The following is a 19,608-nucleotide window of genomic DNA, read 5'->3' as shown; positions in this document are numbered from 1 at the left end:
TAAATGACTGTAGGGAGTTTTCATGAGGCATTAGAAAGAGAGGTCCTTGATCCTTACAGTATTTGGTGAAAACCAGAGGTTGCTGAAGCCTTCTTTCTCCTGTACTCAGTAGTTTGTAGTCTTTTGCCATTTTGGTAAAAGATGGAAAGCATTCCTTTTGTAGGAAAGGAAACAGTTTGCAGGGTTTCTCTGAGGCCAGAAACTGAGTCAGCAGTAAAGAGTTAAGAGTTCAGAGCCATGTAATAGTATCCAGTTACTTCACTGCTGCAGTGCAGCATTTGGAAACTGTCTGTGCCAGACCATAGGTCCATCAGCATCTATGATTTCAGGAATAAGTTATTCAGGAAATTAACAGAGACAACATCCAAAGCCACTATTTGATTTTATTTATTCATTCATGGACAGTGTTTCTTATAATTGGCACCACACATCAGAAAAATATTGCCATCACTGACAATTCTCACCCATTTCAATTTTCATAGCAAGTTAAACAACTGATCTTGAAAATTATGAAGTGGTAAAATACTATCTTTTCCCTTAGCAAAACAGCAATCCTCATGTATATAAATGTCTTCACTGCATATATCGCAAGGTAAGGTAGAGAAAGCAGTGATTAACTCTAAACCCCTCAAGGATACTAATACATAACTGAAGCTGTTAATCACATTAATACCTTCAGCAAAACTTGAGGCATCAAGTAAAAAATATACTTTGGTTTTAAAGTTTTTTGTTTTTAAGGAAGCTTGTGCCTTTAGTTCAAGTCCTATCTCAGGAAGCAGCATGCTGAAATGATTTAGAGTTATAATTCTAGTCAGTTACAAGTGATCAAATGTAGTTTTATCTTCACAGTTAATATTCAGACTTACAAATATTTCCTAAGTTGTTAACACTTCTCTACTCACTGTACTGAAAAAAACTTTCAGCTCAAAGTCCCATTTTCCTTTCTTTACCCTTCCCTTCTCTGTAGGGAAGGTATTCAGGATGTTTCCTAGGGCATATTCTAAATTGTTTAAGGAATTCAGACCCTGCCTTTTCCTCTCCCTCTGTACAGAAAAGCTTTAATTCTATTCCTCCTGAAAGAATAGGAAGGTGCAAGAAAGCAACAGCTTTGTCGATTTATGAAAGGAAGGAAATGAAATAATGATAAATTGCAAACAAAAGCTACTAGATTCTTCATTCTAGTCATAAAGACAGCAACTTTGTTTTGCCTGCAAAGCATGAACTGTGCCTGAGTCAACAAGAGAGTACTTCAGTGAAAATTCCTTTTTTGGTAACTAGAGAGTATGACTTGGTGCATTGTTAGTAAGTGATGCAAAGCAACAGGCAAAAAGGGTCACCACTGCAAACCAGGAGGCAGTAAACATGTTTCACACCTTCAAGCAATCACTGCTACCAACTGACTGCAACAGTAACAAGTGCAGATTAACAGAGTTTACTGAAAAACAAATTAAAGCCGAAAATGTCAACTAGAAAAGTTAGCTTCTTCTCTACATACCTGCAGTTAAAAGCCTATGCTTTTAGTTTTTCCTGTGTCTTGCTAGATATTGTATGCTATTTTTATATAATTTTATGAAAGAGATAATGTTGAAGTTGTTCTTTTCTGTGTACCACATACAGCTGAAGTAAAAGCTATGCTTCCTAAGCAGTCTGTAAAAAAAAAAAAAGTCAAACTGGTTGCAACTCTGAGAGCGACAAACTCCACTAGTCTGACCCACAGCCAAAACTTTATCTCTGGAATGAAGCTGGTATAGTAGCAAATACCGCCCCCCCAAATACTGAGCCTGTGGCAAAGCCCCGATTCAGAAGCAATGAAACATTTGACACTTACAGCTTCCAAGACACTTCTCCCATTTTGAAAAAATATCAAAGCTGAGTTACTTTGTTTCACTGTTTGCATTTTGAATTAGAGGGAGATGCTCTGAGGCAGAGACCTTGCACCTCACATGTCCTTCAGCAGCTCAAGTGCTAAGCTGTTAAAGAAGCTGCCTAAAAACATTGCAAGTTCATACCAAGCTAGCATTTTAGATCACACCAGTTTCTCTGATAGGACCACTGGAAACCACGGAATGTTAGTTCTGTAACAATCGCCCCGGCTATAAAAGGCTGGAATTTGAGATCTGCATAGTTAAGACTTGCAAAAGCTTTTATATTATAGATGTTGAAGAGACAATTCACACAAAGTAATACTGAACTATGCAAGTTGTTTGTTGAGGTTTTTTAATGTTAGCAACATAAATATTTTTAGGACCATTACATGGAGTTGCTTTCATGAGGTGGGTTTGTTTTAACAGAATAAGTAGTCATTAAAAACTGAAAGAATTAATGACAAACTCCTTGCACTGCAACAGTTAAATGCAATTTCTTGATAGGAGCAGAAAGACTTTGGCCTACAGTTATCATGGCAAAAATAGAGGCGTGTGTGTAAGGTGTCAAGAACAATACAGATGAAGTATAAACCTTCCATTTTAATATAAACTCTCTCACTACTCACAAAATAGTTTTTCTTCTGAAGGAAACCTGACAGTTCTGCAAGCTACAGGCATTCTTTCCTGTGAGAAATTAGGAAAGAACCAGTCCTCCCCTTGTCTCAGGCAGCGTGCCCTCCCACCTTCTCCAGCAAACACTCAGAAGTAGATGGGAAACAACAGAAATCAGGAAAAAAAAAATCTAAGGGTTTTCTTAGCTGTCTACTTATTTTTAATACCATTACTGAAGAGACAGGCAGAGACCTACTGAATTTGTGTCCATCAGTCCCTTTAACACTGGGATTTGGGCTGCTTTTCATCACAAGAGTGATTTGAAAAATACAACACCAGCTGGCTAAGTCACATCCACAAAGAGAAGGTAAAAATAAGCACATGAAGGTAAAATTTGCAGATAAAAGCAAAACCAACATTGCCACATACTAGTGACATTTGAAGTGAACAGACCACCGACAGATCAGAATAATTCCCACTGACCATAACACTTGGTCTTTTCAGTCTACCTGTTTCTCTTTCAGCAGATTAGGTTTTCCTCCAACTGATCAGCGCAGTTGATGCACATAGCTAATGGATTCCCATCTCAGGAAAGGCATGGTAAGCACTGTGAAGTCCACACTGGTCTTTCCCTTTCATTCCCATTACTTTCTTCCCCTGCTCCACTTGTTCACTGGCACCAGAGCTTTTCCTCCTAGGTGACACCTGCTGTCAGGTCAGACACATTTACCTGTATCTGCCATCTCCTTAACAGCTTTCAGTCTTAAGCAAGACTAACAACTTACTAAAATTCTTCATGAGCAAACAAATGGAAACCTCAAAAGCCACACCTAGGAACAATCAAAGCCGGGCTTTTTCCCCTTCAGCAATGGGAGTTTGTATTTTGATGCAAGATGCCTAACACTGCTCATTTTCCAGTTTTCTACCCTATTGAACAAAGTTTACTGGAAGCTGGCCACACTAGCAGTTTGCTAAACTGTAGAAAACATTACAGACCATTCTACCTAAAGATTAAAAACTTTTCCCTTTAATATAGCTTGTCTTGGGAGACTATCAAAACACAGATACCCGGTTTAGAACATATGTATGTCACACAAGACTAGCTGGTGTCCTGCTGCTCTCCCCTGAACACAGGGGCATCAAAATCCAGCATCTCTTACATGTACCTCAAGTACAACTTGGGATGTAGTGTCATCTTGTGACTGAACAGTAAAAACCTCAAGAAGTTTAATCCCTGAAGGAAGCTTCAGCAGGTTGCTTGTAAGCCATATTAATGAAACTATGGCAAGTTATTCATTATTTCAGGCAGAACTGGACATGAGAGCCATTAAATATATCAGGTTCTTCAACTGGTATCAGCTACACTAACCTGAACTTTCTGTAGATTTGAAGAAAAATATAGAGATATAATGAAATGTTGTTAGTTGTTTTAAGGGAAACAAGGCTAAGTTTTAATCTTCTGCTTAGTAGTTGTACTTTCTCCAACCAGACTTCATGAAAGTAGTCAGTTACTGAACCAAGATTCAGTTGTATTGTGTAGTTCTATTATTAGCAGGAGTAAATAAGTACACTTCACCCTTCTGTACCCTAATACCAGTTGGGCACCAATACAAGCACTGTTAAGGATTAAAACAAAAAGCCCACAGTGCCTCCACCTTACAGCCCAGTCCATTCAGAAGGCAAGTAGACAGCCATGAAAAACACCCCAATCAAACTACGTTTTGATCAATGCAAGAAATATTCCACTGGTTACAAAGCATGCAAGTTTCTAAGTATACTTAGTCTCCATTTGGTGTTGCTGGGGCAAAAACCTGCCCTCTCTCCTTCTGCCAAATTCTCAGACATTAGGCACCCATCCTTTTGCTGTGTTAAGAGCCTGTGAACACCCAATACTTATTTTATGACTAAGGCCTACAAGCATTCCCAAATGGGAAAAATGTTAGTTCACATCAGTGGACATCCCCCTACTATAACATCATTACAATCAAAACTGGGCAAGAAAATGTCTAAGCAAAAGGATCCGGTATCAGAAGTGCAGCTGTGCTCACTACTGCCGCCTTGATGTTGTTGTACATGCACCATCTTCATCATATTCACCCATCAACTGCAACATATATGTTCCAGTATAGAGAAGAAACTGTCCAGTTATTTGTGCTGCATGGGACATCAGCTGAAGCATCTTCCTAGGAATAAAAAAAAACCAAACCAAAATCACTATCAGGATGACATTACCCCCCTTTCTCCCCACCCACATCACCTTTAGGATGAATTAGGTAGATATATTTAAAACTCTCATTCCTTCTCACTTCTCAGAAGCTAGTAATTTTTGTACCATCATTAGAAAAAAATACTTGTGGCCACTGATGAAAACCATTGACATGTTGGCAGAATCAGAAAACACATTTAACAGAGCAGGCTGTCATCTTGTTAGCCATTTACAGGCCTTCTGCAAAGACATCACTCAAACTACTAGAGCACCACTGAAGACAACTTTGCCTGACAGCCCAGCAGCATTCCTGCAGCATGAATCCACCTCATGTTTCACTTTTAGGCCATTTACTAATATAACACTGCCAGCATCCCCAAGCTACAGATCAAAGTTGATTAGATCTGAAGCTGAGCAATCACATTACAGTGGATGCCCAGCAGCAAAACAAGTGAAGCCAGGCAAATTAATGCTGTCCAAGCTGCAAGCCTTAAGAATTCTCAGTTCACAGCTATTCTATTTTTTTAAAGATTTAGTAAGTACCAGCATTCAAATACATAATACCATGTAAGAATCAGTACAGATCCATAAACTAAGATCAGGTTCTTACATCAGAGGTCTACCATATAAGCTGCAGATCACTGCAGGACTGTAGAGGAAAAGAGATCATTGTATTTGAATGGTCATTTATTCAACTTATAGCTGTGTCTTCCTCCCATTCCCCAAGAAACAACAGGGACATCAGTACCAAGAGCTATATATTCAAGCCTCATCCCCCAAAAGTTAAGTGGGCCCTCACAAGTATGAAGCTGAGACTTTGGGGAAGTGGCACAAGAACTGGAACCATTCCAAAAGTGGAAAGGGAACAGTTCCTGAAGATGCAGGAATCACACCAGCATTCCTCTTCTGCAAAAAAAGGGGGAAGATAATCTTAATTCTTGTCTGAGAAAACATGCAGCTGTGAACCCTCTGCTACTACTTACTTCTCCTTTGAGCTCTAACAGAGAAGGCAAAGTCTTCTTCTTAAACATTAATTACACCCCCCGTGATGAAAGAAGGTTTGCAGTCAAAATCTGATGCTTCAAAAGAGCAGAACACCTTGTACTCAGAGCCTGGGAAGCCTTTGAAAAGCACTGTACCCTTATTTGTGCTTCCCACACGTGCCATTTCAGTATGTCCTTTCCTCCACCAGATAGCACAGGCCAAAGAGCTTTACAGTTGTAAGGAAAGCTGCACCTGGTACCCAGCTTTTGAGCAGCTGCAGTGTGTCACTTGCACACCAGAGCAGTTGTCACTTAAGCCATGGAGCAAGTTATTTGTTGAACTGGACATTCAATCCTTCAGTTGGACACTACAGGGAGAAACCATTAGGGGAAATACACTAACCAGGATCTGGCAAGCTTTGAGCCCCTCCCACCAATGAACAACTGCAGTGTTTTACAGTCCCTTCCCTTCACACTCTGCAAGCAGGCTCAGGGAGAGGGCAGAGTTAATGTGGAACTCATTAGCAGAGGCACTACAAGAACCTAACATTGTCTCCAGTTTCAACAGCAAGTTGAGACAGGCCACCTCACTGTTGTGTTCAAGAGTACCCAAGGTTATCTCTTCTGTCACCCCTGTTCTTTCCTAGCTGACTATTTTCCCAACCTGACCCTGGCACTTCTCTTACAGCTCAACTCTAACATAACAGTGCTTCCAAAAGAACTCCACAGCTACTTCAGCTGTTTGCCAGCACCACTTCTTTCTCACCAGCTGCCCTGTGTTGGCAGGGAGACAGAACTGTCACTTCAAACTCTCCTTAGCAGTGCAAGTTACAGTGCTGATACTCATCTCCATAGTAGATAGCCAGAAATCAAAATTTGTTCTGGCCCAAGAGACCTGACAAACATAGGAACTAGATCAGTGCAGCTGTTCAAGGGTAAACCTTTGCTTTGAAGAAAGGCTAAGGAAGTCATTGGTACAGGAAGGCATAGTATATAGCTGGATAATCACTGCAGCACGAGTCTCATTTATGATCACACCAGCTGTAGCCTGAAAGATTAAGCAAGGGACCACCTAAGCAGAGCGGAAGAGGTCAGTCAGGCCAAAAGACAGGGAACAAGATTAGCATTACAATACTTAATACCTGCATCATGAGACAAGGGACTATTTGAAGACTTCAAACTAAAGACTACAAGTTGCTCAGAGGAAGTGAAAGCCTCACTTTTGGCATGTACATCTGTTCGTTCTGTACAGGCAGATCTGTTCCTCAAGTATTAAGATGCAGCAACACTACACTGTTGTGTCTCAACTAGAATTTGGAAGGTCGGAGAGAGAAATTCAGGGCTGCAGCTTAAACACTTGTCAACATATGGCACCTTTGGGAAGGTGTTTGAACTTACAAGTTTTCTTCAACCAGGGTAGGACACAGCTGGCTTTGACAAGGCACAGACTTTCAACACACTGTTGAAAGCAGTGGAAGGGACAGGTATTATTCTGCCCCTGCATAACACAGCATTTCCCAACAGCCAGTTCTATCAAACTCACAACGCACCACAGATTAGTCCTGCACGAGACAGTGGGCCTTGATAGGCTCTGTTAGTTTGCTTAGAGAACAGCTAGCTTGAAACAGTGACATCAGTCTTACTACAGACAACAAATTCACATTAAGACATTAGAGTATGTCATCTCTCTTCCATTTTCCTTTGCTTCCATGTAGCTCAGGTGGTGAATTTGGCAGCCAGGTATTGAAAAGCCTGAGCAAGCTTTAAGATCTCTTGGCATTAGATCTCAAATTCCTTTCATTTCATCCCTTTGAAGTCCCCCCTTCAAAGAGTCCAATGCTTCTTCCTCAGTTTCCTGCATTCTTCAAACGAGTCAGAGAAATCTGGGGAAATTCTCTCAGGAAAACAAAGACTGTACCTAAACCTCTGCAGTAAACACAATCTGACAAGATTTTTGCCTTGGAGAAAATTTAAGATTCCACCATAAAAAGCTATGGTAAGTTTTTTACAAATCAGCTATCCACACCTTACAAAGGAAGATTCAGCATATTAGCCAGTATGTAAGAATTAGTAAAAATACCAAGTTTATAAATACACCTGCTTCACAGAAGCAATAAGCAAACACAGATTTTATATTAATGCATACACCTGATCCGTAGTGGAAACACTTACCGCAATATGCTTTTTGCTCCCATACATTTGATATCATACGAGACAGAGTAAATCTCGTAAAAGGTTGCCTTGATGTTTAAGCAGCCAATAAAATCCTTAGGGTTCAGCTTGTACAGATCAAACGTGATGTTAGCTACTCCCATTTTCTTCTTTTGTCTCACAGCAGCAACTCCATTTCTTGTCTAATTTAAAAAGAGGGAATGACAGTTTTTACCATGAACCAAAGTGAAATTAAGTGAAACAATCATTAACAGTGCAGCTCTTTAGAAAGAGCTTGCTTATTCCAGTCTTGGGGCTAGCTCTTGATCAATTCTAAACCAAAATTAAAGAGCATTAGCACAGAGGAAAAAAAAGTGTACAGTTTATATAATTTTGTTCAAGTCTTGACCAGGCTTCTGAGGCTATTCCAAACAGACACAGAAGTTCTAGAGTGACATAGCACCTCCTGAATATTTCTTTCCTGAGTTCTTTCTTCAGATATACTGAAGCCACAGGTAATGTGTTCCTGCCATTTAAGTATCCTGGTATGTTCCAGTTGCCAGCTCACGTAGCACAGTTAATCTGTACTGAAACGGGCCACCAAACAACTAGGATGACATTAGGTTCCTCTGCTTAAAGGAATACAATACTGATGAGAACTCTTTAGAGACAGCTGCAAAGATGACACCTGTGAAAAGTCAGGTCCAGACTTCAAATCCTGGCTCTTAACATTTCTCTTTCTTCCTACTAAAGTAGTAAGATGGGGAGGGAACCACTACTGATTAGGCCTGGGGTTTAATACTGAGTTTAAGAGAAAAAGCAAAGGAAGAGGAACATGGAAAGTCATCTTCCACCTTAAATCCAAGCCTCCTTTATTGAAAGCAGCACTTGTCTGCTTCAGGGCTGACAGTGAGGCTTTCAGGATCACTTGCTTCAAGAAAATGGTAAAGACAAACCATATTTATAGAGACATCTAGTGGGTAGATGGGATACTCTGTCTGCTCAGCATGTTGTGCTCAAGGTTAACCACTTGGCAGCTGCCAAGCTGTTTTTTGCATGCTAAACGAAGCAATAAAGTTGTGTAAGACTTTTTGTACTTGTCACCCCAGCACTCAGACAGTGCCATGATAAGTCAGACCAAGTTAAACACTGTAGTATATCATTAGCCAGCAATTTTATGCCTGTTTTACTTTGATAGCCTCTGAGCTCCAGCAAAAGGGCCCCCTATCAACAACAGTTTTGGATATGTACAAGTAGCTGGCATTCTTGGTAGCATGTGTGTCATGTCCCTCCCATCCCACCCACCCCCACTAGCACCCAGAATATTTGGATAAAGCATGATAGCGCTTGTGCTACAACTTCAGATGATTTGTGAAGCTGCAGCAGTCCTCCTGCTGTCATTCAGCACAACCTGAAGAGGGGGCAACGTTCAAGCTTGTTCTGCTGCCATGTCAGACAGGACACAGGGCAGAGAGGAAAGGAGCAACGTGGAGTCATACTCTGGCTGCAACTTTTATTCTGGTTTTGGAGCTCATGGCCCAGATGCAGCAGGTTGATAAACCAGTGAGGTATCTTGGGGAAAAATATGCAAACTGCCCACACCACAGCAGGAAACTGTGAGAACAGGGCCACACAATTGAGCCATCTGTGTACAAACAGAAAAATGGTAGACCTGCTTACAGCTCCTCAGCTAGCTCTGCACCTGGTAGAAGAAATTTTAATGCTAGCTTTCTAGAAACAACTATCCTATGGAAAGACAATTAGGAATTTGACTATCTTATTAACATTAATAGATGGCTATTCCCCCCCCAGAACCACAAATTGAACACTAAGTTGATACAATCAGAAGGCTAAAGCTAGCCAGCCTTAATGGTTCTTAAAAATATCTTGAAGCATGTAGATTAACATCAGGTTTTAATGACATCTTTCAGCTGTTTCCAAGATTAAACACAGGCATTTTTCTAACCTTCACTAAATGATTACTGCATTCACAAGGCAAAACTTGTTTTACATGACTTAATTTTGGTATTTCCCCCCCCAAAAGCTAATCTTTAAAAGACATCGTGTTTTTTACTTCACGCAGTCGAAGTCCTTATTTTCTTTATGTTACAAAAAGGCTCAAAACCAATGTTATTTCTGAAGCTCTCCAAAAGCAGGGGATTTTCCTTGTTTTTCCATTGTAATGTTTCATTTCAATTCTTGGCAGATTTTTGCCAATAGTTCTATGTCCAAGCAAGGGACAATAAAAAAAGAACAACTTGATTTGTCCTCCAGGAAAGCTTAGCAAGGAGTTGACACCTTGCCTTCTTCAAGGGAAGTTTTTTTCCTCTTCCCTTTCCAACAATTACAGCGGCCACAGGCATTCTTCCATTCACTTCTATCTAAGTGAGAGAGAGGTAGTCAACACTTACTTGGGTCCATTTCTGTCCTTTTTCTAGAACCATGAAGTGTGTATTATCATCCAGGGACTTGAAGAACTCCTCTGTGTCCACAACTGTGCCATCTTCCTCCAGAACCAGAGTAACTATCCCAGCAGATATAAGGAAGGCATCTAAAGTCTGCAAAAAACCAGTAGACTTTAGCATTCAAAAAAGGGCCATCATTTCATATTAAGACTGGCTTATCTGACATCCTCCTGAACTTCCCAAGTAATGATTTTTAGAAGAACAAGAGTCTGTGTGTTGCCTTTCTGGGATACCGTACTTCACTATAAGTTTCATCCAGAGTAGGAATGTTTGCTATACCTTGCTGATGAGCTCTTGTAGACTGCTTGCAACAATTCCTTTCCGGCTGCTTCTGGAGGCATTTGATACACGGAAGGGTCGCCCTGCAGGCATGAGAGAAGGGAACAGGGTCTGTTTTGTTACTGCTCCCACAGATGCTCCCATGGATACCAAAGATCTACAACAAATAAAAATTCAGCATAGTTATAAAAATAGTCATGTCAAGTACTGTGAGAAGCAGGACTGTTGAGTTCATTGATGTAAGCACGTTATACAAGTAATTCACAGGTCACATTAGACTCATGGAACTTGCTTTCAAAGCTAAATACTACATAGCCCTACAGGCATGTCTCTAAACTTCCTTTTGCCAGTGACATTTGAAAACACTTCTAAAATTAAGAACGTTTCAAGCAGATGTGGGCTACCCCTAGCTCAACTGATGTCAAGGTCATGGTTACAGTGAGGCTGACAGGTTTTAACACTGAATTAGAAAGGCAGCAGCTCTTGCTGCATTCAGCCACTTAGGTCATTCTCTTTACCTGCAAGAGAAGCACTCAATGAGATAACACACAAGACTACTTTCAGCTAGTTGAAATGAGTTTGCTTTAGGAAACTGAACATATTACCCAAATTCAAACCACCTTGCATCAGAACACAAGCAGAGCTTTTTGATACAGTTATGCTTGACTTTCAAACAGCCAAGTTGTTTATCTTTTAAATAGTATCTACAGCCTATGAAGCTTCAACCAGTTTTGAAAAAAAATCACAAAATAAGACTTGTTTGTGCCCTAATGTACCAAAAGTAGTTAAATGAAATGAAAATTAAGATCAAAGTTCATAAATGCATTGTGTTGGAGCAGGCCACCAGAGAGGCTGGAAGAATTTAAACCACTTTCTAAAAGTGTTTGAAGTTTTCCTAGGCAATCACATCTTTTAATAGTGACTGTTTAGGTTCCTTTAGGTAAACTGAGTGCATAGTACTGGTAATTGCCTACTCCCACACCAAGATACAGACCTGCTCCCATCTACACCTAGCAACAGCTTTTTGCTGCCACATTACATTGGTTAATTCAATAGCCAGCTTGCCAAAAATCACCCTCCACACAACACCTGGAAAGGATTGATCTCCAAGAAGTCTTTTAAAAAGGGAGGCAATATTTTGTCTCCCACACTCCTGGACTTTACCACCTGTATACCTTTTGCTCCTTAATACCAAATGGCACAGGGGGTGGGAAAGGGATGCACCCCCATTTTGTTCTCCCAAATAGGTATAAAAGGTCAACTTTATGTAGTAAAGTCTACTCTCGGAGACTTTCACAGGGAGGGAGTGAAATGGCAGTTTCTTTCTGCAGCCAGAGAAAGAATACAGGGATTCCTAGAATAGTGATGAAATGGTATAAAGTTACTCAACTAATAACATCCCAGTCACACCTTTTGTGCAAGTCCACGTTAACTAGGGAGAATAACTATTTTTTCCAATCCTCTTCTCTGGTCTTTAGGCATATTCTTGGGATGCACAGAAAGTCATTTTTGTGACTGGTCAGATTGAAAGCAGGAAATAAATTAATTGCTGAAACTATCTGAACTGCCTTTCTACAGGGCTTTGAGCTATTGCCTTTCCTCTGTACACCAAAGCCTACCTTCTTCGGAAACTCCTCAGCATTATCGGACCTTTTATTTTTTTAAAGGAGGGGGATGTTCAACAGTTTTATTCTAGCTCAAGCTACTACTTTCTTGGTAGTACTGTCTAACCATTAGGTTCCAGGCTTTCAACAGTTTGCATATATATACATACAGCTGGCAGAAGTCTGTCCTTCTTGTAACAAAGCTGGCAATGATGAACAGTCAGTATGGTTTTCAGGACACAGGCACTGTTTCAAATTAAAGGGCTAACAAGCACTTTCCTCCTGGAGAAGGGCAAAGACCAGGGAGGAAGACAAGGTGACAGAGTAGCACTGACAAAGATATTGAAGCTTCACAAAAGGAAGGCATACTAGGACAGGGCATGTTTGTTAATCTCTTCACTGACTTAAGTCTCCCAATTACCCCACTGGTCTGTGGGCAGGTCCCGTTGTGAATCACTCAAGTCTTTTCCTTAGATACAAAGCCTGCTCATCTACCTTGGGGCTGGTGACTCCTCTTCACAGGGCACTCTGATGTTAGAAATCACAACACTCAGGATTCAAGAGACAATGTTTTCAGAGCTAGTTACCTGCTGTTCCCTCTCGCACACTTGAAAACTAGCACATAGAATAGCTACTTAAGTGGTATATGTGACAGTACTGCCAAGACAATTTTTTTTTTTTGTGAGGACAATAAAAGCCAGTCCTGTTGAACAGTTTTCTTTCCCATTCCTTAAGCCGAGTTGTCATTCACAAAACACAAAGCATAAGAAAAAAAAGCCAAAACATACATCCTGATACACAGCGTTAGGTGTACAACTCATGGGCAGGACCTGAGCCAACACAGTTCACCTCCAGCATTAGCACAGCCAACTATACAAGCCATGTTTTGCAGCTCTGAGCAGCATTTTCTGAAGAAAATTAAAGAAATTTAAAGGTGATTAAAGATCAATCACCTCACACTGCTACACAGCTCTATCAGATGTAAAAAGTCAGAAAAAAAACCCAAACCCAAAAAGAATAATAAAACAGGACTTCCATTAGCTCCACCAGACAGTCACTTAACAGAAGCCAAAGTCTCATTTAACAGTTATTTAACATTGATGCCATTTCACCTACATGTCAATAAAACTAATCAATATAATCTTTAAACCAAGTCTGTTTATGAAGCAAGTCTGGGCTCCAGTGCAGGTTGAGGTTTCAGTTAATGAGACTTACTAGGAAACAAAAGCCAGTGTGATTAAAAAAAGCCAGGTAAACAGAGTATAAACCCTTCAGTTTCTGATGCTATTGCTGAAAGCTTGTTTTTCCTTTATTCCCCCTCAAATGCCACAGACTCAAACAGGACAGCCTACATTCAGGGCTCCTAGAAAGATCCCTTTTTGCTGCAGTTGTCCTCAGAAACCAGTCAAGCCAATTCATGATGCAGGGAAATCCTCTGATAGATTGGAGTTACCAAAAAGAACTTCCTATTAAAAGACTATCAAAGTCAGGAAATAAGTGGTGGAAAGGAACATACTGAGGTACAGTCAGCTTTATTAGAAAGTTGAGTGACATGTTAGATAGAGACAACTCCACTCCTGTTTTACTATTCTTTGAAGCCAAAAGAGTCAATTCATAACTCTTCCCTAGAAGAGTGAAGGATGCTATGTCAGTGGAAAATGCAAAAATGTTTATAATTGAGAGAGCAAATATCTTCAAACTCTAGTGTGTTGTCCAGTTTGGTATAACTACAATATTGCTACAGGGATGCGCAGACACTGCCCTAGCCATTCAGCATATTTTCACAGCTGGTGGGAGAGAATTTTTTTGTTGTTGTTGAATCCAGGTATTAAAAGCCTCCCTTGAGCCCTGTACATACATTTCACTCTATCTTTGTTTGCAGTATGCCTCATATGTTTGCCTAAAAATGTGGTGCAACTATCTTCAGCCTCACTCAGAAAAATCAATGTTGCACAACCACGAGTGGCTTCAGAATATGGCACGGTTTGGTTTTGAGGTTAGAGTTCACAGGCAAATGACAACAGCAGTAACAGCAAAGCAAAAAAAAAGGAGTCAGAAATTAGTCAGACAGGGTCTGACCAGGCTGCAGACTCGGTTTCCCCGCTAAAACATTAGCTGCAGAGATACCAGAACTGCAGCTAGAAGTAGATTCATTTTTGAACGGCGTACAGAACTGTACTTCTATGGATGTGGTTAGCACGCGGTGCCCGCTGCCACCGAGTACAAGTGACAATACCAACTACACCGAGGCTCCGCACCTGACGCTCAGGCTCTTTGCGCACACCTGCCGAGAGGTGAACGCATCCCAGCAACCGCACCGGCGAAAGGAGCTCAAACCGCAACGCTTCTGCTTGCGCGTCCCTCGGCAGCCCTTCGTGCGGGGCTCGGAAGGCTGCGAGAGCTGCCCGCCCGCCTCTCCCACCCCGCGTCCATCAGGTTTACCCCCACCCTCCCGCGACCAGCCCTCACGCCCAGCCTGGAAAGCGCCCTTCGCTCCTGAACAGCCGGAGCCGGCTCTTCCCCGGCCCCGCCGCCCCCCGCACTCACCGCGCCAGCGAGCCCACGTACTCCCGCACCGCCTCCATGGCCGGCCCGGCCGCGGCGCAGCGCCGCCCGCGGCGCTTAAGTGGTGCGGGAGCGGCCCCGCCCCGCGGCGCCGGGAGCGGGCGGCGGGGCGGGGCGTGCGGGGCAGGGGGCGCCCCGCCCCCGGCAGCGGGTCACGGCGGCGTTGAGCCCCGGCTGGATTTACAGCTTGCCCCGGCACTGGGAGCGATGGCAGGTGCCGGACGGCGCGCTTAGGAAGGAACGTTTCTGTAGGTGCATTTTGCCCTATGATTTACCTGGCAAAGGAGCAAGGAGAACTGCGTTTGGTGTCCGAGTTACGTACCACGTATTAGCTAGTTACAGCTAGTACAGCGGCAGTGGAAGCCAATCTCTTCTGAAGCCTCTCAGCGTTAGGGCAAATCAACAGATTAAGTGTCTCTGCTTCTGATTTTAGAGCCTGTGAATAAGCTTATGGATTGGATTAATGTATACCATAGCTTCAGTGGAGGCATTTAGTGTTATTCCTACAGGCAGGGGAGCAGCAGCTTCTGTTTACCGAGCAGGTAAAAGGCAGCTTTCCTTTCCATGTATGCCTGTGGACACAAGTACAGTATTTTTTGGCTCTGAATCCAAGTTGTTTCTCAGAGCTGTCCAATCAGAAAACAGAGGAAAACCAGGGAAAACATAACCAAGAGCCTCAGAACCTGGCTCTTGGGCAACAGCCTGGCCCAGGAAACACGGTCACTTCGGACCAGGGAAAGACCCCAGAGGCCCCAGCACTCAGGTTACCCCCAGGGTCAGGAATATGTAGTTACCTGGATTGTTTTTCCTGTGCCAGCCTGTCAAGGGCTGGGAGCGCCACTCACAGTGTTTCTTTCTTTACTCTCCAGGCTTCTCTAGCAGGCAGGCTGACCCCTGCCAGATGCCTTCAGTCCTCAGCTTTAGGGCCCTTATAAGCCATTAAAAAACAAACAACTAACCTTTTAGTCCAGGGCAAATTGTTTTCTTGGATGCCATCTTTCACAGCCTAGTGGAGTAAATAGCTCCTTCCCTCAGAGCAAAGCTTAAACCAACGAACTTCCTACTGAGATGCTGAGCCCAGACTTTTATCTCTTCCTCCTCAGGCTACTTAGGGCTTGCAGGTGTGTGGGCATATACACCCCCCCCACACACACACCTCCCCACACCCACCTAATACATTAACCCTTTCTTTTCCTGTTTTCTATGACATTTAATTTTGTTACGGTTCTGCAATTTGTCCCTGACAATACATCATGGAGGGTGGTGAATGGGGAACAGTAAATAGTCCTCTGGGCGCTGAACTCCAAACTGCCTGTTTTCCCCTGGATTTGTGTCTTGTGGTTGATTGTGGGCCACAGGTGAAGTTACTTATGCAAAGTGGCATGTTTGTAAGGAATTCTTACCAAGTGTTTATCTAATGTTAAAAAACTTGTGTATACACTGCAGCTTTTACTGCTGTGGAGGTAGAAAATAGGGGAGAAGGAGAGGATGTTTTGTCAGATGGTCTGTCTCTTCCTACCCCTCTGTGTGGAAAAGAAGGGAGAGTACCCCCTGGAAACCATATGGAAATCATAGTAACTTTTTTTCTGAACAAGCCAGGTCACAAATGTCTGGAGGAGGTGGAAATTTTGGCCTTGCAGAAGCTTAGCTTTCCTCCAGTCGCATGCCTCTTCCCAGAGGTCTCTGCAGAGACATCCAACCAGTGCAGTCACTGCCAAGCAGCCCCCCACGATGACGTAGCCAGTGCAAGGGCTGCCACAGCTCTAAGGCAGGGACATGTTCCTCCAGCAGCACTACTACTTGTCATAACTTATACAAACACAGCTGTTGACTTAGGAGTAACAGGAAAAACATGTCCTTTTGAAGTCTTTTCTGATCTGTAAGGAGAGGAGGGTATTACCTGTGGTTTCACAAGCTACACTAGTGCTCCCTTTTTTTACTGAGCAAGCAGCAGTAAAACCATCAGATGGGTAAAATCACTGACCTAGGAGCTGGGCATCTCAGCAAAGGAGTGTCTTTAAACACCAGTAAGACGGCGTGCAAATAAGATGTGTGCAGAACCTACTGAGGAAGAGTATAAGACAGTAACACAAGCCAAGACCGGCAGGCCAAGGCAAAAAATGAGATCTCATTAAAAAGGGATGTGACAAGATAACATTCAGTATAAGGACACCAGCTGTAAGAGGCAGAATCATCCCACTCTCTTACAGGGAGGGGAAATGAACCGTAGGTTGAGGTGAGGAGGCCAGAATACTTAGCAACATTTTGCTTCAGTCATCACTGAAAACATTAATCATGCAGGGAACAAAGTACATGGCTGATGTTGAAGGGAGTGAACACTAGAGGTGGAGTTAAATAAGCAACTGTGTTAATCCCTCTTACTAAATTACTGTCTTGCTGCCCCTTTGCTGAGGTGCAGTGACTGACTGCATACGTGTTACTTGTCCACTGCAGTTCATGTTAAAAAAGTTTGCTTAAGTCACTCCTCACGGGGGTCACATTGCTATGAATAAAGTCTGCACATGGAATATTTAACAGGGAGGAGAAGGCACTTGAAATAGTTTTGCATGCAATTTCACATTGGTGAGTGCGCAGTATCAGACCAGATTTTCCTTACCATCCTTTAAGAAAAAAGTTGACAAATTGCAACAAACACAGAGGAAAGTGGGAATGATCGAGATCTGGAAAACATGGTATATGGGCTGTATAGTTTGGGAAATAGAAAGACTGAGTGGAGATGTGAATCATGGGCTGCAATGATTGTAGAGAACACTGTGAAGAAGAATAGAATTACTTTTTCTTTATGCCTACAGGGGCATATCCTGTAGGAAAGGAGAATTAAGCTGTTCATTAAGAAACATTTCAACTCTAAGGTAACTGTTAGGTGTTGGGATCAGTTGCCTGCTGAAGATGTGAAGTCAATTAGACACAGGCATTGCTTGGACCAGTATTCAAACTAAAGATAAATCAGGACACCACCAAGGATCTGTTTGGGTGTTCCTTCTGTTTCTCAAAGCTCTGACAAATTACATGAGTGAGATTAATGCAGAATAAATTGTTTCTGTACCTTGCTTCCCTTGATTTAAGAGGGAAGTGCAGAGGTACACCAGCCTTAGCAACAAAGGTAATAGATTACAAGGCTCAGCTTCGATTTGCAGAAGCTAACCTTCTGTTCAGTCTTTCTGCCCTTTCCTATTTTTGACTAAGGCTGATCCTGACTGCTGTTAGAACCACTCTTGTGACCACCCCTAAGTAAATTTAATTATTTTTTATGCCTTCCATAGCGACCCAACTTTCTATTCTTCACTGTGTCCTCAAAATAACAGTATTTTTTTCTGAACTGATTTTGCTGTTCAGCAGGTTTCTATCTCCACTGTCTCTGATTCTGCTTTATTTCTGTCAGGCTGTTCATGTTAAAAATTTGGTTGTTCATTCTTCATATTTATATTAAGTGCTACTATACCACCACTGAAAGTTTTTAAGAGCAAATTAGACAAGCATTTGTCACAGAAGGCTTAGATACAGCTGATTATTTTGAGATAAGACTGTGGAGTGAAAGATCTCATGAGGTTGATTTCTATAATTTTCCATCTATTTCAGATTCTTTGTTAATGAAACTATTATTTTATAATGCCTAACAGTTTTGCAGGAGTCACCAAATATTTTTATTAGCTTTATAAGAGGGAATGAGGCTCCTCCTAAAGGTGATCTTGCTGCTCCACAAGGCCATGCAGAAGATGCCAGGAACATTTTTTGGTACTAATTAAAATCCTCTGCAGTTGGCTGGAAATGGCTTTGTGGCAGGCAAAGTTCCCAAGCTGAAAGCCCTGATTGAACAAAAGACTAACTCTTCACTGCAGTGAGGTAACAGTCCCAGAAAAAGGTTCTTTTATATGAGATTTCATGGGTGGGTATTTTGTTTGTTTTGTTTTCTTCTTTTGGTTTTCAATAATTTTAACAATAAGATCAAGACAGTGTTGATGGATGGGCACATTTGTATACATGGGAAAAAATACCCTGCCAAGAGTATTTCAGTGGTGTGAAATTCTTGAACAGAAATCTAAATTTAGATGTTTTATAGTTAGACAGGATATTAAAATCAGAACTTCAGGCTTTGCCCTCATTTACCCTCTTTGCCATACTGTATGTTTGAATGAATTGCAGAAATTTGTGGGCAGCATTTAGATGAAAGCTGACTTATTGAGAGCTTCATTGTGACAGCAGTAATGAAAAGCAGAGATGTTGCCCATGAGATTCATTATTGAAGATAATATACTGGAAATTAATATTTCTTTATTCTGATCATGCCAAGGATAATCTGAACTCTTTTATTTTACATTTCAGGTTGCAACTTCAAAAATGTATAAGCTCCAAATAAAACTAAATCACTGTTGATTTTTTTTGCTTGTTTGTTTCTGACATTTTTACAATTTATTACTGTTTAGTGATGCTCCCTACAGGAAGAAAAGAAAATATTATTCAGAAAGAAATACAATTTTTTATTTTATAAGCATCTAAATTCTATTTCATGAGGCTTTTTGCCACAAAATGAGAAGCTATCAAGGGTGGAATTGTCCCATAACTGCACAGTGGTACATGTAACAACTTCTACAGCAGATCTTGAAGAGCTTCAGACTCCAGGCAACACTCCAGAAATACCAATCCCCAGACTGAACTGTGAGTTCACGCTTCTTTGGTAGCAGCACTAATTAACTAAAAAGGTAGATTTAAAAAATCTTCTTAGACAAGGAGTATCTCTAGCTTATGTCTTATGTGGCATGCTTTCATCATTTAATAAAAAATAACAATTATTGTGTTTTGGTTTTATCCAAAATATAAAGACTAAGGTAATAATAGTCAGACAGATTAATGAGCGAC

The 19,608-nt window shown here is 41.6% G+C and overlaps 1 protein-coding gene across 1 annotated transcript; it reads right to left on the bottom strand.

The window, feature by feature from the left end:
• Positions 1-363: 363 nt before the first annotated feature.
• Positions 364-14,832, bottom strand: CIDEA (cell death inducing DFFA like effector a). Its single transcript, XM_055705416.1, has 5 exons — positions 14,713-14,832; positions 10,562-10,718; positions 10,229-10,375; positions 7,839-8,020; positions 364-4,660 (listed from the first exon to the last, which is right to left on the bottom strand). Exons 1-5 carry the CDS (start codon positions 14,748-14,750, stop codon positions 4,525-4,527), a joined length of 660 nt encoding a protein of 219 aa, XP_055561391.1. The 5' UTR covers positions 14,751-14,832; the 3' UTR covers positions 364-4,524.
• Between the last annotated feature and the right edge of the window lie 4,776 nt (positions 14,833-19,608).

Source organism: Falco cherrug, chromosome 3 (genome assembly GCF_023634085.1).
Source record: "Falco cherrug isolate bFalChe1 chromosome 3, bFalChe1.pri, whole genome shotgun sequence".
NCBI lineage: Eukaryota > Metazoa > Chordata > Aves > Falconiformes > Falconidae > Falco > Falco cherrug.
Note: the sequence above shows the minus strand (reverse complement) of the source record. Positions and strands in the feature narration are given on the sequence as shown.

Bases quoted from the DNA above. Each gene is read 5' to 3' on its own strand.
- CIDEA (XM_055705416.1), bottom strand. From the start codon at position 14,750: ATGGAGGCGGTGCGGGAGTACGTGGGCTCGCTGGCGCG. The intron at 10,719-14,712 runs GTGAGTGCGGGG...TATTTGTTGTAG, and splicing joins TACGTGGGCTCGCTGGCGCG to ATCTTTGGTATCCATGGGAG. The intron at 4,661-7,838 runs GTAAGTGTTTCC...TTTTATTCCTAG, and splicing joins GGAGCAAAAAGCATATTGCG to GAAGATGCTTCAGCTGATGT.